Source organism: Nansenia antarctica (assembly GCF_963989245.1).
Source record: "Nansenia antarctica genome assembly, chromosome: 2".
Taxonomy (NCBI): Eukaryota; Metazoa; Chordata; class Actinopteri; order Argentiniformes; family Microstomatidae; genus Nansenia; species Nansenia antarctica.
The window spans coordinates 15,211,394-15,233,704 of NC_137675.1; the positions used below are offsets into that span (position 1 = coordinate 15,211,394).

The window sequence follows — 22,311 nt, forward strand, 5'->3', positions numbered from 1 at the left end:
GACACCTGGGACCACAGTGCAGAACCCGCGAGCGACACAGGTGTCATTCCAAACCGACAACTCCTCCCTGATCCTGGAGTAAGTGAGTAGCTCGTCAGGTACTCTTGCCGGCCACCCCTGCGTGATGTAGGTTGAGAGTGTAGAGAGGGTGGGGTCATCGGCTGAGGCATCCCGGAGCTCTTTCAGCGACACCGTCTCCTGAAGGGGTGTGTGGAAGAGCTGGACGAGGTCATGCTCAGACTGGTCCAGTCCGGGGGTCAAGGTTGGGGCTGTGGGTGGGCTGGGGATTGAGCGTGATAGCAAGTCGGCTACCACGTTGTCTCGTCCTGGCGTGAACTGTAGCCGATAGTTGTACTGCTGCAGGCGGTCGGCCCAGCGGTGGAGGCGGAGTGGCTTGTGACCGGTGCCAGACGTGGCCAGGAGGGTGATGAGGGCCTGGTGGTCTGTCCTCAGTGTGAATAGACGTCCATAGAGGTACATGTGCCAGCGCTCACATGCCCAGAGGCATGCTAGGGCCTCCCGCTCCCCCACCGAGTACTTCTGTTCCGTGGGGCTGAGAGCACGGGAGGCGAAGGCGATCGGTCTCTCCACCCCCCCTTGCAGCTGGGACATCGCAGCACCAATGGCTGTGGCAGAGGCGTCGCACGTGACAAGAGTGGGGCTGGCCAGGTCGAAATGCGCCAGGACCGGTGGCGAGGTGAGTTGGGCCTTCAGGAGGCGTACGGCGTCTGAGCAGGCAGACGTCCAGAGCCAGGGCTCGTCATGCTTCAACAGCTTCCGCAGTGGTGTGGTTGTGGCCGAGTACTGTGGCAGGAAACGGAGGTAGTACGCCGTCATGCCTAGGAAGGAGGCCACCTGAGCGGCTGTGGTGGGCTCCGGGACATGATGGATGGCCTCGGTGTTCGAGTGCAGCGGGTACGTACCATCAGCTGAGAGGCGGAACCTCACAAAGTCAATGGCTGGGGCGGCGAATACACACTTCTCGCCCAAATGAATGTTATTGTTTAGTGCTGTACGCTTTCGTGGTATTATATTGTGTGAATTATCATCTGTATGTTGTTTTTCTTTCACTCGACTAAAGGCCGATTTAGACTTCTGCGTAAAATCAACGCCGTAGCCTTGCGTAGTCCCGCGTGGGCCCGCCTTGCCTACGGCGTAGGTTGACGTGCACATCTCCAAAAATTTAAGAACGCGTCAGTTTCTACGCAACCGTAAGCTCTGTGATTGGTCCGCTTGGTAGCACATGATTCCGACTCTCTCGTAGACCAAAATGCGGAAGCCATGACAGAAATGTCATTTACCTTTTCTGTGATTACTCATTAATAAAGATTTGAAAAATTATGATAACCATCGTATTATCTTAGTTTAATGTCATTTCAATGCATAATAGAACTTTTATTTACAACAAGCATAACAACAAAAAGATCGCTATTATGCCGCTTTGAGTACACCGTTCCAATGGAGCGCCCTATGGAAGCGTCAGGCACAGCCTTCCTGAGCGCGATTCACATTTACGAGATGTACAATCCTGTTTATTTAGAAATAAATGATTAGTTACAGGGAGCCCCATGGCTGTTCGTTGGGTTTAAATTATATTTATGATAGACATATTTAATGTTAAGTTATCTATAAGAACCGTGATTGGTCCGCTTGGTAGCGTCACATTCCGACTCTCGTAAATGCGAAGTCATGACAGAAATGTCATTTACTTTTTCTGTAATTACTTATTAATAAAGATTTGAAAGATTTGAAAATTTATGATAACCATCTTATTATCTTAGTTTACTGTCATTTCAATGCATTATAGACGTTTTCTTTACAACAAGCATAAAAAAAGTTTTTTGATCGCTATTATGCCGCTATGAGTACACCGACCAACGCGAGCGGTCCGCGGACCAACGTAGAACTATAAACTTGGAGAGCCCTTGCGTAGGGTACAGCGTAAATTCGACGCAGGAGTATAAATCAGGCTTAACCGCCGAGATAATACTTGAGACATGTACTTCTGTAAACATGAATCCAACTGTCCTAAAGTTCTAATTTGACGATGTGTCCTAGTCTATACATGGCGGAGTGGTCAATAACAACTCTCAAAAGGCTTTTGACGGACGCGAAAAACGCAGAAAATCGAACCTGTTGCGGGGTTTTTTGGACGGACGAATTATTACGGATTGGTGTGCAAGCGTGGTTGACACAACATGAGTTCTAATTAAATGTTTTAACGGACGTAAAAAACGCACGTAAAAAACGCATTGGTGTGCAAGGGCCTTCAAAAGGCTTTTGACGGACGCGAAAAACGCAGAAAATCGAACCTGTTGCGTTTTTTTTTTACGGACGAATTATTACGGATTGGTGTGCAAGCGTGGTTGACACAACATGAGTTCTAATAAATAAAAAATACGGACGTAAAAAACGCATTGGTGTGCAAGGGCCTTTATTCTGCAATGTTTTTTTTCAGACATTTATTCTGAAATATTTTTTTGCAGACTTTTATTCTGTTTTGGTGGTTTCTTTGTGGGCTTGAAAAGGTATGTACAGTGTGCCATTAACTCTTCATTCATGTATTTTGGTAAGTTATCTCTACTTTTTGTTTGCTGTTGTGTTGTGTGTGAATCAATCTAACAATGTTCTTATTTGTCATCCAGAAGTCAGAGGGAAAACAAAAAAAAGGGAACTAAAGACAACCAGTGTCCTCCGACACCAACCAAGCCGTTAAGTAAAAATTAAAATGGACTACTTGTTGGAATTGTTTGTACATGTCAGTCATTACCATGTACAGTACTTAACCATATGCTAACAAAAGCCAATGTTCACCCTGAGGATATTTAGTCAGCTTTCTTTCTCATACAAGTTCCCTCAAAGACCAATATGCTATGACGTCGTCCCAGGGAGAGTGGACCCTCCAGCTCATGCAAGCCTTTCTTCCTGGCCAGACTGTTTACAATGGGAAAAGCCATGGCCAAGCCCTTCACCTCCACTTTCAGTAAATAATAATGGCATTCTTTTTTTGTAAGATTTTATTTTCATTTTCCATTTTCTTTTTACACAAAACATTATACACACATTACTTGACAAACATCACAATACATCACAACTTGACAAACACCACAACACATCTCAAATTGACATACATCACAACGCATCACAGCTTGACATACCTCACAACACATCACAACTTGACATACATCACTACACATCACAACTTGACATACATCACACACATCACAGCTTGACATACATCACAACACATCACGACTTGACATACATCACAACACATCACAACAACTTGACATACATCACAACACATCACAACTTGACATACATCACCACACCTCACAGCTTGATATACATCATAACACATCACAACTTGACAAACATCACAACACATCACACCTTGACAAACATCACAACACATCCTAACATCCCAAAGCCCCACTTCTTTTTTTTTTTTAAACCGTCTAAAGTCTATCCCAGTTTACCCCCTATACTTTATCTAACTAATAATTCTAATGCATACTCAAATTAATCTCTTAGTACTATGTTTCTTGCACTATCTTTACGTCTTAGCTAAGGCCTTCACTATCTCTCCCCATATCTTTTCAAACTGATCTTTCTTATTATTGTCTATGGCTAAATTCTTCTCTATATTGGTATAATAAAGAATTTCGTTTTTCCATTGTTGTAGTGTTGGAGGTTTAATTGATTTCCAACTTCCAAGTATTAGTTTTTTAAATATAATTGATGAGTACATAATTATCCACCCCCTAGGGTATCTTACTGTGGCTACATCCTGGAAAAGACAGATTGAAGGATCAAATTTGAATCTTTCCTTATGTACCCCTGAGAGCCAATGTTCTATGTCAACCCAGGTTTTCTGTACTCTGGGACACTCCCAGAATGCGTGTATTAGTGAGTCTTTTTTTCCACACTTTAAACAGTTATCTGATACATTACTATAATACTTATGGATTTTATCTCGCGTGTGGTAGACTCTATACATTATTTTATATTGGATTAAACGTAGATTTTCATTAACTGTCATGTCATTTGTAGTATTCCAACACTCTTTCCATTTTAAACCTATATCTGTTCTTCCTAGGTCTCGATTCCACATCTCAATCCTACTTTCTAACAGTTTTTCAGCTACATAGGACTTCTGTAGAGTTCTATAAATTTTACCTATCAAATTCTTATCAATTTCTCCATCAAATATGATATCCTCAATTGTACTCTGCTGCCCAAATGATTTTAAATTAAAATTTAGATTTATGTAGCTTCTTAGCTGCATGTATCTGAAATATTCAGCGTTGGCCAACTTATATTTACTTTGGAAGTCGTGCCATGGAATAATGGTATCCCCTCCTACTAAGTCGTTTATAGTTTCTATTCCCCTTGTTCTCCATGTAGACCAATTTATTGTAGCATTCTGAAGAGCTATCCAAGGATTATTCCACAAAATAGTACTTTTTGGGATTGATATTGATTCTCCCAGTATCCTCTTAATTTTTTTCCATGACGTTTCTATATTATTTACAATAAAGTTTCCTTTTTTCTTAGTCTTATGTTCTGAAAATAAAAGAGTTAAGAGGTTTTGGGGATGTACACCTGAATCTTCAATGTGGATCCATTGTTCTTCTGCTGTGTGTTGGACTATATGCCTCAGATAGAACCCCTGGGCGGCCAGTTGGTATAGCTCCAAGTCTGGAAGGTTAAAGCCCCCCTCTGACATAGGAAGGTGTAAAATATTCCTTCTAATTCTGTGTGTTTTCCCTGCCCATATAAAATCTGTTATGGCTGAGTATACCATATTAAAGTACTTTTTGGGTGGAGTTATTGGTATAATTGAAAACAAAAAAAGAAACTTAGGAAGCCATGCCATCCTAAACAAGTTTATTCTGCCTGTCAGATTTATAGGAAGATTTTTCCATTTACTTAAAGTCTCTTTCATGTTATTGAGTAGTGGAATAAAGTTCTCTCTATAGATCTGAGTTTTTTTGTCACTAATTAAGCAACCTAAATATTTAATATTTTTTGTCCACTTAAATGGTAATTGTAATTCTGGGTTTATTCTTTTTTGTTTACCAATTGCCATTATTTCAGTTTTATCCATGTTTATTTTATATCCTGAGATATCCGAGAATTCAGAGAATATTTTTAACAAAGGGACTATAGATTTATCTATGTTCGTTAAATATAACAGAATATCATCCGCAAATAAATTTATCTTAAAGTTATTTTTGCCCACGCTTATGCCTGATACATAGGGATCTTGTCTAATTTTTTCTGCCAGTGGTTCTATTGCCAGAGCGAAAAGAAGTGGAGATAGGGGGCAACCTTGTCTGGTGCCCCTCTCTAAAGTAAATTCTGCAGATAATGTATTGTTAGTATATATTTTTGCTTTAGGATGTTTATATAGTAATTTTATAAAATTAATAATTTCCTCTGGGAAATTATATGCTTCTAATACTTTAAATAAATAAGCCCATTCAACTCTATCAAAGGCTTTTTCCGCATCTACTGCCATTATTGATAGATCTATGTTATGCCTTTTTGCGTACTGTATAATATTAAAGCAGGTTCTTGTATTTGTTTGTAAATGTCTATTTTTAATAAACCCTGTTTGATTAATGTGGACTAACTCAGGTAGAACTGTTGCAATTCTATTACTTATGATTTTTGTTAGTATTTTATTGTCACAATTTATTAAGCTTATGGGTCGATAGTCTGAAGGTGACTCACCAGACTTTCCTGGTTTTAATATAACTGAAATAATTGTTTGATACATGGATTGTGGTAAAACCGATTTAAGAGACATATAGCTTATCATTTGCATGAACAATGGAGCAATTCTATGCCAGAAGGCTGAGTAGTAATAATGGCATTCTATTGAGACTCTATTGAGACTCTCACTACCTCTGATTGTGCGACGGTAGAATAAAGGTTAGAGAGGCTGGCTAGCAATCGGAAGGTCGCTGGTTCGCCTCAGGAGCTGACAATCTACACACACATTCAACAAACAAGGAAGAAAACACACAGCAAAGACATTTCAAAAATACACATTTGGAACTTTATTTGCAGATGGGTCAATTAAGCTGTGAGTATTACAAACATAACTCATTAGCAATCAATCAGTGACTCCTTGACCACAGATATAAACCGTAATAATAATTTTAAAAATATATCTACAATACTAGAACAGTTGGTACTGTCATGCACATCTAAAAGTGACTGAAGGCACAGAATAGATTGAATTTGGTTTATCAAGTTTTCCACATAAATAAAACATTTCTTTATTGTAACCTCACATCTTTACAGTTGACCAACAATTGAAAATTAATTTATAAAAAATGTTACAGAATTTAGAAAAGAGTAGCATACTGACCATAATACAAATGTTGGAACATATTTATTCATTTTAAATTACAGTGACAACACTAAAAAGACCCGAAATCAGAAGTAGAGGGAAGTGCCAACTAGCATGTAAAAAAATAAATAAAAAAAAAAACATTAATGCAGCTTTCACATTCTCCCCCATGGAATCTATCCCTGATCTTCAAATCAGGGGTTGGCAGTATAGAACTCCTCATACATACATGTACATATAATAATTTTCAAGGTACTTGCCCTGTATTTTACCCCGTTGGACAAGGCACGTCAGTATTGCAAAATGATTGTATTTAACATTCTTTGTATCAATCAACTCAGTAGTCAAAACCATCCTGTCCAGTAGAGGGCAGCATTGGCTCACTCATGTCATTCAGTGACTGGCAAACCAACCAGTTGAGCAGCATCTTCACTCTGGAAGTTCAGGTTTGTGAAGTTCAGGTTCCTCAAAGATTTCTGGGATCACCACGCCAATTTGCTGAGATGGTGCGATGTTTGTTGGTCACGGTCTGCCTCAACCACAATGCTGGAATGAAAAAGAATAATGTTACAAAAGAATATTCCACTTGACTGACCATGGGACATATACTGCAGGCCTACACTCATATACTAATTATGCCAATGTACCCAACAGCCAAGTTCTATCCACTTTGAATTTCTGTTTGCTTTGGCACTAATATTCACTCTCCTCATGTCTTACTGTTCGTTTTGTTTTAGAAGAGCAAAATGGGGGTCTGCGCCAGGGGAGGTAGAAATCGGAGGAAAGGGTCATTGTAATGCATGGAACGGAATGAGAAATGGTATCCAAAATCTGTTTGATACCATTCCTCATTCCATCCCATGCATTACAATGACCCTTTCCTGCGATTTCTGCCTCCACCAGCCTCCCCTGCTCTGTGTCTAGGCTGGTTAAAAGTGTAGGTGGCTAGTGCATAATGAAAAAATAGCAACATTCACTTCAAAAGGGTGGTCGCAATCAAATCTTAAATGGAAGAGGCAGGAAGCCGAGATGCAAAAAGTAGCCTAATCACTTGAATTCACTTGAAATTAAACGACACGAAAGTGGAAGTGCAAGGTGCTAAAACAATGAAGTGAAAAAATAAAGAGCAAACGTTTCAGCGTATAAGCCATCATCCGTGCTGTACAAGCAAAAGGGTACACACACACACGCACACATAAACATATACCTGCTGTGTAGGCTATTAAGTATAAACAGGCAGCAGGGGTGATGAGAAGAGAGAAAGAGAGGTCATGGAGCTGTGTATTATAGAATCACATATAAATACACTAGAAAAGCATGTAGAACAGGAATGACAGAAAACAATTCAAATAGAGTTCCTCATTAAGGCTATAGGGATGGAAGGTTTTGAGGGCTTTGTTTCGACACCAATACTCACTCTAATGTCGTTAGGTTGGAGCATGGGTCATCCAGGACGTCAACAAGCAGTCTCACTCCTGACTCTCCAGGGTCGTTCCCCATTATATTCAGCTCTGTCAGGTGTTTCGGATTGGTCCTCAGAGCCCAGGCCAAGGTCGAAAAGCCGTCCTCCTTGATTCCACAGCATCTCAGTCTGGAGAAGGAGGGAGGTAGAAGCTCTTTACATTATTTTTCCTCATATTAATTACATTGAGCTTGTTAAAAGCTTACAGTTGTAGTAAAGGCTTGACACACTTAATATTCACGTTCAGCATGACTAAATGTTTTATGAATACCATTTGAGACAATGTATGACAATCATATTCTGTCATTAGGAAGTGTCATTGTCACCATACAAGTTAAGTGCTACGGTATCAAAACCATAACCAGTGTTTCCTCCAGGAATTTTTACATTAGTGGCGGAGAGCCCTGTCCGCGCGATTTTTTTCCGCGTGCACGCGCATGAAACGCGCACGCGCGCTCAAAACAACGACCTAATTTCAACCAAAACTAGAGGGAGGATGGCAAAAAAAAAAAAATGAATATACAGAATATAAACTTGTGATACCGGTTTCCATCCATCAGCTCTGAAGGTTTACGTTACTCACGGATCCAATGTCCTTCCAAACGAGCAGTCTCGGCTCCGTCTCAAACACAACAGGAAAAGTATGTCCAACTTGGCGAAAGTTTCAGAGTATTTCCAACTTGCGCGAGTTCTTCAACTTGCGACAGTTTTTCAACTAGATGTGATGGCTATCATGTCTATCAAAATTATCAAATTAGCCATCGTCCTGGCATGATTGGGCTGTTGGTTTCAACGCACCTGTTGTTTGTCCTTCCTCCGTTTGCAACAAGAAACTCTGGACCTTTTCATGAATTAAAGTGGTCTTAAAATCCAAAGTCCAAATAAAAGTAACAAACGAAAGTAATATATGTTGGTGTACATACCACAGCGCACAGTAGCTGCTGCTTGTTCTCCCGCTGTAGTTGTAGCTGGTGGTGGTGGTACCCCGCCATAAACGTTCATGCAGTTTCGGATCGCTCATAGCCACTGCTAGCTTCAGCAATGTTTGAAGTGTCTGGGACATCTTTTTTCTTGAAAAATCCATCCATCTGTCGCTGTTTTCGTTTAATTTTTCGAAGTTATTTAACGTGATATCTTATTTGCGCACCTAGCTAGCTAGATCAGCTTTTTGTATCTTTTAGATGGTACTACCGGTGACTTTTAGCCCGTTATTTGCGAGGAGAAAACACAGGCGCCCGAGCATTTCGGCAGGTAAGACTGCTGAGCAGGGATGGTTGAGGTGGATTTCTTCTTTTTTTTTCTTTTTTTCTTTTTTAGTGGACTGAATCAATTAGTGGCGGAGGAAATTCATTCGTGGCGGCCCGCCACCAATAAATGCATATAGAGGAAACACTGCATAACTATCAAATAAATGATCTTACGACAATGTCTTCAGATTGCAGCGTGGTAACCTCAGGGCAACACAGAGCATCTTAACTCCCTGATCATGCAGTTCATTTCCGCAGAGGTCCAACTCTGTCAGAGGTGAGTGGTCTGTGCCGAGGGCTGAGGCGAGTGCAGCGCAACACTTTTCAGTCAGGTCACAATAACTCAGCCTGGGAGGTGAGGGCGGCACAGGGATAATAACATGTTAATACAATTTTGTTCTTAGGAGTTATTACAACATTTCTACACAGGTATAGGAGTAACTTCATGTAGGTGGGGTAGGATATTTAAAGTTACCATTAAACAAAGTATCCTTAAAAAATCCACAAGGTCATGGGATGTTCAAGTTGAATAAAGACCATGAAGACCATTTCACTTTAGGCAAACTGCTAACAGCATGTAAATGGAATGTTCCATGTAAAGTTACACAGTACACATGTTTCTGATATGGGAGTACTGGTTGTAGCTTTCACCTGAGTCTATCTATTAGACAGGATGGATTCTTCAGTGCTGCAGCGAGCTGGTTGACTCCTGAGTCTGTTAGTTGATTCCTGCTCAGATCTAGCTCAATTAGGCATTTTGAGATGGGGAGGAAAGTCAGTGCAAAAGCCAGAGCCTCACAGCCTTCCTCAGTGATCCCACAGTTTGCAAGACTAGAATAAAAGGGGAGACATTATTTGTTATACTCTTATGTTTCCACATTTCAGAGCAGAAACCAACTCCATGCAATATGAATTTATTATAAATGCACACTTGAATGATTTTACTACTGGAATAAGAGATAGAAAAGCTAAACTCTTGAGGTAGACATACTTCAGTTCCCGCAGATAACACCACTCTGAACTCAGGCCTTTGCAGAGCAGTATCACGCCTGAATTCAGCAATTTGTTGCTACTCAAGTTCAGCCGAGTCGGGCAGGTTTCACCGTCTAGATATTCAGCCAGCTCTCTGCAGCATCCCGCCGTAAGGTTACAGCAGTACAAGCTCAGGTTACATTGTGGTGTTAATTCCATCCTGCTGAAGATAATGGCATGTAGTTATGTGCTTTGCTGTTCTCAAGGCTTAAAGTGGGAAAAAATCCTGTGCCTGAAACTTTTTCTTGGGGAGGGGGGGTCACAGTTTGAGATATTGGGAGAGCGGGTACAGAAGACAGCTTCTTGTCTCAATGTTTAAATGCATTAATACTATTTTATAGTCAATACAAAATACATGTCTCAATGTTAAAATGCATTAATACTGTTTTATACTCAATACAAAATATATGTCTCAATGTTAAAATGCATTAATACTGTTTTATATATTATAAAATAATATATTTAGATGTCTTTAAAAGGCCAAACTGATTGCATCACTTATTAAGCCACTATCACTATAACAATACAGGATAAAATATATACATGTCTTGTATTGTATCTTGGCACCACGTCCCACAAGGTCCTTAAACGAGCATCAAACACTTAATTTCTTGCATTCTGGTGAATTGATATGCACCAATTTGTGCCCTTTCTCCATCAATTTATGGTGGAAATGTCATTATACATGTAAAGGAAAAAACAATATTCAGGCACCAGATGACCATTCAAAATATAATGTAATATAATGCAATATAAGGCTCTCAGGCATTCTGTACTTTCAAATATGTATTCTCCTTGAGCAGTCAACATACTATCAGCTGTTTCGCTAGCAAACACGAAAGCTAACTTATTTGTGAAACAGCGCCCCCGCCACCACATCGGCGCAGTGCCGCAATTGCAGTTAGAAATGACATAAATCCACCGAGTGCAACGCTTGTAGAAAATACGAGTTTTGTCGAGAGCTGGAGACGGAGGCGGCCGCCTCATAGTTCTCTATGCAGGAAAAACCCTGCTACTCTCCTCTATCCATGCCCAGCGCCATTTATTCCTTACTCCCCGTTCTAGTATAGCTGTGTCTTCGCCAGGTTTAAGAAACTTCCATTTTAATACTCTTACTAAAGTTAGCGAGATAGCGGGCTGCTAAAAGCGAACGTCTCTACAAGCTAAAATTACACTCATTCAAACTTCTTAAGGCCCGCCCCACTACTCTGCCTCCGATTGGCTAGAAGTCGTTGGTTGGCTTGAGCAATGTGATACCATTGGTAGGCGGAACTGTCTCTTTGCTGAAGATGACTCTTTAAATTACGATGTAAACAAATAGCATGTGATTTCTTTTTTTCTCTCTCAAAATTCCCCCGCGCCGGAAATCCGGCACCGTGCCGGAGAACTTTAAGCCCTGTGTTCTTTTAGGTCAAACTGAGGATTTGAAAATGTATATTTATAGTGGCATAATGTGCATATACTTGTAAACAAACAAAATGTAAAATAGGTACGTAAATGCCAGTACTCAACCTCCACACAAGATTTTATAAAGTGCTTTGTTTGTACCAAAATAGCGCTCTTCATTGAATGTGTTTTATCATGTGACCTCGTTCCTTGATCGCTACCGATATATCATGGCCATTGAGCTCAAATATACATAGGCCTACTTGAAGCTTTAACAGTTACAGGGTGAATTTAATACTCACACATCATATGGTTGGTGAAGTTGCATCAGTGTATGAACAAGTTGAATCACTCCTTGGTCTCCTAGGTTATTAATGCTTAAATCCAGCTTGGTGTTCTGGTCACAACTGACGAGCTTTATCATAGAGCTAGCCAGTTTGAAACAGGACTCCTCCCCAACATTGCATTGCGAGAGCCTACAAAAAGATGGAGAAGAAAGTGTACTCTTTTAACACAGAATCACTGATACAATACTGGTTTGGGAGGAAGGAGCATTACATCATCTCAGTGGTTAGCATAAGTGATTACTTTCCGATTAAAGGTTGACTGGTTCAAAACTTACTTGAGTGTATTTAGTCTGGCCAGGCGTCTGTCCAGTCCATGAGCAAGTATGGACACTCCAGAATCTCCTAGTTCATTCGAGCTTAGATCCAGCTCTCTCAGAGTGCGGTTTTCCTTCAGAGCTGCAGCCAGATATTCACAGCCTGTCTTTGTCACTCCACAACCGGTCAGGTTCAGTCTCTCCAGTCTGCACTCTTGGTCCGCTAGTCCTAAAGAGAGCTCCATCACCCCCCCGTCCTTGATGGTATTGAAGCCCAGGTCCAGATCTCTCAGATAGGAGGTCTCTGATGTGAGGATTAAGCCCAACGGACTGCAGCTTATAACAGTGAGGTTGCTGAAATGCAACCTAAGAGATAAGAACATGAAAAAGTCTTAACCTACACCACTACCACGATTAATGTAATACTGTTATGTAAATTCATCTTCAAAAAAAGGTGATTTATTTCTTACTTACAAAGCTGTTTTGGAGGCTTTGACCATTGGCAGCAGCCTCAGGAGACCCGCGTCAGATCTGGACTCCAGATCCACCTCGAACACATCTTCTCGACCCCCATTCAAAGAGAACCACTCAAAGGCCACAGCTGACCACTTTGCGGAACAACACAGTCAAATAAGCAACACCAAAACACATGTTACTGTCTGCATCTCTGATTACGCAGTGTTGCCAAACAGGTCACAATTCAGAATAGAGATACATTAGACTCAGTACATGTAGAAGCAACACATCCTACAGTCTTATTCACTGCTAAACATACAGTACCAAACACATTCCTGTTCTACGTAAAGACACTCCTTTGCCCTATGAGTTACGATCACAACATGGATTGCACAAACCCACCAGTGCCGACCTCTGGACTACCATTAGTTTCACACCTCCCTTATCATCTTTCATCATGCACTTTCAGGTTCATCTGAAGCTTCATCAAGCTACAAAACACAAACACCTAGCTTATCTGGTTCTTATAAAGTCGTTTCTATAAAGTGGTGAAATGTCCAGTAAGTAATACTATGCATTCTAAAGATGTCTGTTATGAAATGTTGACAGACAAACACATGAAAATATGAGCAAGGCATTATCTTGACATGGATTATACACACTGAATCAAAACGTTGAAAGTAAAACTAAAAGCTACATGTTTTACCATACATTTTTAAAACACATTCAAGTTTAAAAATACATACTGTATATTGCAAGTCACAAAACATTTCAGTAAATGCAGAGATTAGGGATAATACATGACATATTCTCTACTCTAGAATATAATGTTTAAATAATCATTTATAATGCACATAAAAATAATATTGTTAGCTGATGCACAGTTTTAGTCAAATATATATTTCCTCACTTAAACTCACAAAACGAACAAATGTAAAAGACAAAGAATTGACAACATACAACTTTATGAGTAGAAATGAAGTGGATAAGACTCCAGGGAAAATGTTTAAAAAAAAAAAAGGCAGTAAATGGGAAAGTGAAAAAGTTTATCACAACAGTAGTTGCATGTCAATATCCTCTTATACCAGAGCATTGGTGGATAGCCTACCTACAGAATATCTGTATCAGGGGAGGCTGGTGGAGGTAGAAGTCGGGGGACAGACTCATTGTAATGCATGGAACGGAATCAGGAAAGGTAACATTGATACCATGCCTCACTCTGTGGCTCAGTTGGTAAAGCATTCTGCTAACAACGCTTAGGTTGTGGGTTCGATGCCTGCAGGGCCCATATATACTGACAAACGTATGCGCTCACTGCACTGTAAGACATTTAAAAGCATCAGCTAAATGGTATATGGTATATCATTCCAATGAGCCCGTCTTCCGACTTCTACCTCCACAGTATATCACGCCTCTCCAAGGTCCTGACACTGAGGACCATCACCCACCAGGACCCTCAGACGCTGCTCTTGTCAAACTCACACACAAAGTACATGGTGGGGTTGCAGGCCACGTCAGTCCAGTCGCCGGCCGCCACCATCTCAGCGCAGTCCTCGTCCTCGTAGGCGTTGTTGGGCTCCCCTTCCCGCCACTTGGTGAAGGTGCTCATGGGAGAGCGGTCAACGTAGGTGAAGTGTCCCTCGCGGTCGATGTCGTTGATGCCGATGTACACCCTGTTCAGGCCCGCCTCCGTGATGTACCCCGCGATGGCCCGGTTCGCCCCCTCGTCCTTGGGCATGGCGAGGTGTCCGCCCCGCCCCTGACAGTAGACCTCAGCGTCAGAGTAACGCTTCTCCTCCTTCACCAGCAGGTACACCTTACCATCTCTCTCCTTGATGCCAGCGACAGCTGCAGAGGACGGCAGTGCTGAAAAATGGGCACTTGTATTTCTAAAATCACACTGACATAACTGTACATACACCCCCAGCGTTTCACATCACATTGTCCATGACAACAAACAAAGCTCGGTAGAGCATGGAGCTAACAACGCTTAGATTGTGGGTTCCAGTCCTGCTGGGACCATATATACTGAAAAATCTATGCATTCACTGCAATGTCAGTCACTTTGGATAAAAGTGTCAGTTAAATGGCATATATTAATCTAAGACTGTTAGCTAAATTCAGTGTTAAAGTTATTGTTTGTGGGGAAAACATTGGAAAACATATTTTCGATGCTGCATGTCTATCAAGAGTCTCAAAATCGTACCATTTTTAATGAACTTCAGCTCGCTGGTTAACTGGGCCACGTGGTTGTCCATCTCACCAATCATCTTCCTCAGAGGGGTGCATTCACACGGTACACCTGGGAAGACAAAACAATGACTTGGTAAACAGTTACACAGTTATCTCCAATGTAACATTGTTTCCATAACTGTTATTTGATGGGCAGATTTGATCTAGAAACATCCAGAAGAGCTGGTGTTCTACCTGGATCTCCATTGGGACCTTTTGGTCCAGGATCCCCCATATCTCCCTTTACACCTGAGAGTGGAAACATTGTTTTAGGCAAAAATTAGTCCCAAAAAAGAAGGAAAAAAAACACTAGCACAGCAGGAAATCTTTACCTTTGACTCCATTGGGGCCCATTTTCCCATAATGTCCCATAATGCCCTTCTGCCCTTTAGGTCCAGGATGTCCTACACAACAGAAAACACATTTGTATTCTTCATTGTCATCGTCAAAACAGTACAACTAGCTGAGAGAAAATACACTCTACTGTATTCCGTCTTCTAGCATTGTGACTGCCAATGGCCCCCTGGCCCCAGCACAGATTACTTTTTCTTGCTATGACTGATATGATTCATTTACTTAGACAAATGTATTTGTTGTAAGTTGCTTTGAATAAAGGCGTCTGCTAAATGCCCAAATGTATGACATTCCGTCTTCTTCATTCAGTTAGACCAGGCTGAACTCTTTTTCATTGTTGTATTGTATTCTGTATAGATTCTTAAAAACAAGCCTGTAATCTAATGTTAGAATAGCCTAAACAGCAAAGCATCAGTCTGTGTGTGTAATCTAAGATACGGAGACAGAGAGCCTCCAGTCCTCATTACCCACTGCAGTAAACACTTGTCATCAGTCCAGGATTCTGGGTATCGTTTCTCACACGACCTTTGACCTTTAGTAAACAATGTGCTGCTCTGGACAGCCTAGCTGTGATGTAACCAGCCTGCAGCATCCTTCTGCTGTTAGCAAGACGGATCCCAGTCAGTCTGTGTGGTGGTCTTTTCCCTACTTGAACATCTATAGTATAGATTCTATACTTTTCACTGTCCTGGTGTCCTGGTGGAACAAGCTGCCCACTGCTTTCAGGAGATTACTTTTTCTTATGATGACTGATGGATAGATGATTCACTTACTTAGACAAATTAGTTGTAAGTCGCTTTGGATAAAGGCGTCTGCTAAATGCCCAAATTATAAATATAAATGCAAATGCACTGACAAATTAAAGCGGGAGAGAGCAAATCCTGTGACGTTTGGTGAGGCTTTATTGTTCGTTAATCCCGTTTTAAAAAGACAATTACAACGTACCTACTGCCCCCGGTGGGCCGACTCTTCCTGGTCTCCCAGGTGCTCCTTTCTCACCTTTGACCCCCGGGTCTCCTGTCAGACAGAGAAGTCATTGAACAAACTATACAGTACATTTAATGTACTACATTATCAATCATACACCTGCTAATGAACGTTGTGATGTGCACTACAGCCCTTTGTTTTTTGGGCATATTTTCAGACTTCATTGTTTGTATACAGTAGGTGGTGTGTGTGTGCCTGTGTGTGTGTGTCCGTCTGTCCGTGTGTGTGCGTGTGTGTGTCTGTCTGTGTGTTTGTGTTTGTCCACAAACACACAGACAGACACACACACGCACGCATGTGTGCATGAATACGTGTGTACGTGTGTGTGTGTGTGTGTCTGTGTGTGTCCGTCTGTCCGTGTGTGTCTGTCTGTGTGTTTATTTTTGTCCATGTGTGCATGCATGCGTGTGTGTGTCCCTGTGTGTCTGTGTGTGTGTGTGTGTGTGTCCGTGTCTGTGTCTGTGTGTGTGTGTGTGTCAATATGTGCGTGTGTGTGTGTGTGTCTGTCTGCGTGTTTGTGTTTGTCCATATGTGCATGCATACGTGTGTGTGTGTCCATGTGTGTCCGTGCGTCCGTGTATGTGTGTGTGTGTGTGTGAGTGTGTATACATGTCTACAGTATATGTTGTATGCCTTTGAGTCCAGGGACGAGGATCTGGACGTTGCAGGGTTCGTCTGACATGTGTTGGCAGTGGCCTGACTGCACCAGCACCAGGCCCAGCAGAGAGACAAGCACGCAAGACATCAGCTCCTCTCCTCCCATCCTGCAACATGGAGTAGGTGGTAGACTGGAAGACACACAAATATATCTCACAACACCTGAGAGACAGACAGACAGACACACCACTGCAGCATGATTACAAAACATGTTGTTTAGTTTCTATTAGAATTAAAGATATTGCTGTTTTTTAAGTGGAGAAAAAACCACTACTTCTAGCAAACACTTAAGTACTTCTGTAGCCTATTATCCAACATAATTTGTTGCATACAGTAGGACATGGAAATCTGATAAATCGGAACCCTGCTGGGCTCAGTGTACTCGATAATGTTCCTAATCCAGCACAACAATACATGATGGTTTCAACCTGCCAATGTAAACATGCTGTCATTGGTTTACAATTCCAGTATCAATGAGATTGATTGGCTGACAGATTATTGAGTAGAGACCTCCATTGTTGTTACGATGATAGAAGACAAGAGCAAGATTCTCCTTCCATGAAACTCATGCAGTCTGCTTTGGTACAGCAGCCCACGTCAACTCAAATGTGAATCGCATACAATCAAACATCCGTGAATCAAACTAGGAATCAAGCCTCTTGCCTAATCTATTATATCAAAAACTAAACGTGAACGTATACATACCAAGCACATTTTAGAAGACATGGGTCCCCCTTTATCACTTACTTTAAGCTAACTTTTTGTGACTTTATTATGAAATTGCTGTTTAAGTGCCTTAGGACACACAACATACTATAGTACACACTGAGTAGCCTACATCTGAAAGTCTGCACAGATAAATAGCATCCATCAATGAATCTTCTGCATAGACAACTTAAAGTTGCTGTACGACATCTATAGTACAGCCTGCAAATCTGCACAAGTCACCATTATATGAGTTTCACAAACGGTCTCCATGAGTAGAGAGTAGTTTAAAGTAGCACTTTATTAATCCCCGAAGGGGAAAATTCATGTCCAACAGCAGATACAGCACTAAACATACAGTAGACATCACATATTAGGACAACTTACATTTCTAACGACATTTCTAAATGTAACCTACCCTTTGTGCAGTTTCCCAGACCCCCAGAACAAGCGAGTACAGTATCCTCAGTGTGAGGGGTCTCTCTAATGATCTTCATGAGTCAACAGGGGCTAGAACACTGGTGGTCCTTCTGAAGGATTCCATTTTTCCTCCTCAGGGCTGTAGAATGTGTGTGATAGGGCATCCATAAACAGTTACACAGATAACGCCTCCAGCCAGCTGGGGCCTCCAGATAATTGCATGGGAAAGCATGGGGGGGTCATTGACAGCATAGGCCTACATGTCTGATAGCACACTGACTCGACTTCAAAGGGGATTAGGAACTGAGGTCAATTGTTGATTTTCACTTCAAATGTGTACAGGCCTGTAGCCTATTGAAAAATGTTTTAATATAAATGTAGGCCTATAAAAAGTTATTTTAATTTTTTATTTATTTTTGTATTATTATTTTATAATAGCGTCACCGGAGGGTGGTATGATTGGCACATGATGCGTTGATGAGACACCTGACTCACGTGACCTGAGGCTGATTGGTCACCAGGCTCTTTAGCCTTGAGTTTAGTTGACTGTTCTTGATGATGACAACAAACAGGGAATGTGGTACAAAACTATATTGGTCAGCACTATACAGGCAAGTTCTTAATTTTTACAGATGGCTCAAAAGACCCAGAGACAGGACGTACAGGAGCTGCAGTATTCTTCCCACAGTATAAAACAGGAATTAAAAAAAGAACCACTGATCATTTATCAGTGTACACAGTGGAGCTCCTAGCAATATTGACAGCATTAGAATGGTTGGTAGAGAATAGGGTTAGTAATGCACTCATTGCCTCTGACAGTTGGGCAGCACTGTCAAGTATCAGATCGTTGAAATCATGCAGACAGGATATTGTTTTCAAGATCCATCATTTAATTTATGTAATATATAGTATGGATATCACTGTTTGCTTTGTTTGGGTTCCTGCTCATGTAGGGGTAGAAGGAAATGAAGATGCGGATATATTAGCTAAGCAGTCACTTAAATCAGAATCAATAGAAATGGATATTCCACTTAGTAAAGCTGAGGTAAAATCAATCATTAACAAACACATGCAGGAACTATGGCAAGAAAACTGGAACAGAAATGAAACAGGAAGGCATTTGTTTAACATTCAAAAGAAAGTCGGAATAGGAAGTAGGATGGGCAGGAACCGGAAAGAAGAGACAGTGATATCCCGGCTCAGGATAGGTCATACTGGGTTGAATGACACACTTTACAGAATAGGAAAACACCCAAACGGCATTTGTGCACACTGCAATAACCCGGAATCTGTTCAGCATGTGCTGCTGGAATGTGGAAAATATGAAGAACAGAGAAAGCTCCTGAAAGCAGCAATTCAGAAAGCTAAGTTAAGGTTTACTGTAGGGAACTGTGATATCTTCCTAATATAATAATGATGAGCGGACAGCGGGTAAACATTAATTGGTTTATAGTTATAAGTGCAGAGCATTACAGAGCATGGCCGTTCCCCACATTAGACTAACCCGGAAACTATACTGCCCCCCCACGGGACCTTCCTGACCCGGCAGATAACCTCTACTACATTCCTCCCCCCTTAAGCTATGAGCTTCTTCTAATAAAATCCAAAAACAAATACCCACACAGTATATACTCCATGAAACAAAACAACTACCTGTGCATAACTACCATTAACTGTCCCCTTCCCTATATATATAAAAAAAAAAAATTAAACATCCTAAACAAAGTCCTTCAAATAACTTGGCCTGGACACTCTTCTATGCGACTGTCGCACAGGAGTGATCCGCTGTTGTGACTGCACTGGCGTGCCTGGAGGTAGGTTGTCAGTCACTAATGTTCCCGACTTGTCCGGAGCAGGTTCTGCAGGTCCGGGAGAGTTTTCCCCTGGAACACAGCTGTTTCCCTCAGGAATGGAATTATCTGACATTGCAACAGCTGCTGATGGCAATTCAGGCAGCCCCGGAGGGTCTCTAATCTTCGGGTCCATCAAGTCCTTGTCCTCAGGCCTGGCCAGTATCTGGTCGACGTGTCTGCGCACAATGTTGCCATCTCCCAGCATGACCTTATAGGAAACAGGACCTGTGATTTTGATTATGATCCCAGGTATCCACTTAGGCCCATGACTGAAGTTCCTTGTGATCACTGTGTCCCCCTCCTGGAAACTTCTCCCTGAAACTTGCTTGTCATGATGCTTCTTTTGGATGCCTTGTTTTCGTTCCACCCTTGTTCGACGGTCTGGATGAATTTGGTCGAGTGTGGATCTTAACTTTCGACCTTGCAACATTTCAGCAGGCGACAGCCCTGTGGTGGACTGTGGTGTAATGCGATAACTAAACAACACTCTTGACACCTTAGTGTTGATGCTCCCTTCACCTGCCTTTTTCATCATTGACTTGAATGTCTGGACTGCACGCTCAGCACAGCCATTGGAGGAAGCATGATAGGGAGCAGAGGTGATGTGCTCAATGCCGTTTTTCTGCATAAATTGTTTGAATTCCGTGCTTACAAAACATGAGCCATTATCAGACACAATTGTCTCTGGTAGCCCCTGAATGCTGAAGCTCTTCCGTAGACATTCAATGGTGATGGCTGAAGTCGAGGCTGTCACCGGGTAAGCATCCATCCATTTTGAATGCGCGTCCATCAGGATCAAAAACATGTGTCCCATAAACGGACCTGCATAATCAATGTGCAGCCTTTGCCATGGTTTGCTTGGCCACTCCCATGGGTGAAGTGGTGCTGGAGCTGGCGAGTTGCGGTGTTCTTGGCATGTGACACATCTCTTGACTACAGCCTCGATGTCCGCATCCAACTTTGGCCACCAGAAGTAGCTCCGCCCCAAGGCTTTCATTCTTGTGATGCCAATGTGACCTTGATGTAGCTGCTGTAACAAAGCGTCTCGTCCAGGCGGCGGCACCACCACCCGTGAGCCCCACAGTACGCAGCCATCTTGCACACTTAACTCTGTTTTCCTAACAGCATACGGTTGGAAAGCTGGGTCTGGGACTTGTGACGGCCAACCATGTTGGACAAACTCTGTCACTCTGGACAACACAGGGTCCCTGCTTGTCCATTTCCTCATTTCCGCTGCCGAGACGAGGGTCACATTCTCCATCATCAGCACTCGTTCTTCTTGCTCTCTCTCTGTGGACTGATGAGGCAGAGGGAGTCGACTCAGGGCATCTGCATTGCTGTGGTATTTCCCTGGCTTGTAAACAATCTCGTACTCATACGCTAGCAACGTTACTGCCCACCGCTGAATACGAGGGGATGCCATTTGAGGCACAGCTTTCATCTCATTGAAGAGAGATAGTAAGGGTTTGTGGTCAGTGCAAATGACGAACTTCCTTCCATATACATATTTATGAAAGCGCTGGATGCCAAACATCACCGCCAGACCTTCCTTGTCCAGTTGTGAATAGTTGGATTCAGCCGACGTCAGTGTCCGCGACATGAAGCTGATGGGCCTCTCCTGTCCATCTGGCATGCGATGTGACAACACCGCCCCCACTCCATACGGAGAAGCGTCGCATGACAGGATCAGATCTTTTTGGCTGTCATAATGCATTAACACCTTAGATGACTGCATAAGTCGCTTCGACTCCTCAAAAGCTCTCTCCTGTTTTTTCTCCCATTTCCATGTTGTCTCTTTCCTCAACAGTTCATGTAAAGGCGATAACAATGTTGACAGGTTTGGCAGAAACCTGTTGTAGTAGTTGAGTAGGCCAAGGTATGCTCTCAGTTCTGTGACATTGGTCGGTGCTGGTGCCTTCTGTATGGCACTGACCTTGTGTGGTAGAGGATGTAATCCCGAGGCGTCCACCTTATGTCCTAGGAACTCTGCTTCCTGTTCCATGAATGCACACTTGTTGCGTTTCAGACGAAGGCCAGCTTCCTGGAGCCGCGTCAACACCTGGTTTAGTGTGGCCAGGTGATCTTGGTCGCTCCGCCCCGTCAGCAAAATGTCATCCAGATAGACGGCCACATTTGGAATGCCGGCCACCAGACTCTCCATCATCCTTTGAAAAATTGCTGGGCTGGAGGAGACCCCGAATGGAAGACGATTCACCTGAAAAAGACCTTTGTGCGTGTTAATAGTGACAAATGGCTTGGATGCTTCATCAAGTGTCACCTGTTGATACGCATGGCTCAGGTCCAGTTTGCTGAACTTCTCCCCGTCGGACAACTTTTCAAACAAGTCCTCCAATCTTGGGATTGGATACTGCTCGAGCTTCGACACCTGGTTGACAGTGACTTTGTAGTCTCCACATATGCGCACTGAATTATCAGACTTTAACACAGGCACGATCGGTGCTGCCCACTCAGAGAACTTCACTGGTTCAATAATTCCCTGGTCTGTGAGTCTCTCTAACTCGATCTCCACCTTCTTCCTCATGGCGTAGGGGACT

The 22,311-nt window shown here is 42.2% G+C and overlaps 2 protein-coding genes across 4 annotated transcripts; both read right to left on the minus strand.

Moving 5' to 3' along the window:
* Positions 1-6,573: 6,573 nt before the first annotated feature.
* LOC308149858 (ribonuclease inhibitor-like) lies at positions 6,574-13,004 on the minus strand (the record flags this gene model as incomplete). The annotated part of the gene is made up of 9 exons (XM_080522740.1): positions 6,574-6,910; positions 7,782-7,955; positions 9,248-9,421; positions 9,725-9,904; positions 10,065-10,265; positions 11,794-11,967; positions 12,114-12,458; positions 12,567-12,700; positions 12,951-13,004. The coding sequence occupies 9 exons, from the start codon at positions 13,002-13,004 to the stop codon at positions 6,847-6,849; spliced, it is 1,500 nt and encodes a 499-aa protein (XP_080378866.1). The 3' UTR covers positions 6,574-6,846.
* LOC308151518 (collectin-11-like) lies at positions 12,275-18,033 on the minus strand. Of its 3 annotated transcripts, none has more exons than XM_080524407.1 (8): positions 17,902-18,033; positions 16,755-16,885; positions 16,080-16,151; positions 15,113-15,184; positions 14,976-15,029; positions 14,755-14,850; positions 12,567-14,414; positions 12,275-12,458 (listed from the first exon to the last, which is right to left on the minus strand). In XM_080524407.1, exons 2-7 carry the CDS (start codon positions 16,882-16,884, stop codon positions 14,005-14,007), a joined length of 834 nt encoding a protein of 277 aa, XP_080380533.1. In that variant the 5' UTR covers position 16,885; positions 17,902-18,033; the 3' UTR covers positions 12,275-12,458; positions 12,567-14,004. The 3 variants fall into 3 exon arrangements, with proteins under 3 accessions (XP_080380533.1, XP_080380534.1, XP_080380532.1); XM_080524408.1 differs by having other exon boundaries at positions 12,567-14,396; positions 16,755-16,909; positions 17,902-17,932; XM_080524406.1 differs by having other exon boundaries at positions 16,755-16,909; positions 17,902-17,932.
* Between the last annotated feature and the right edge of the window lie 4,278 nt (positions 18,034-22,311).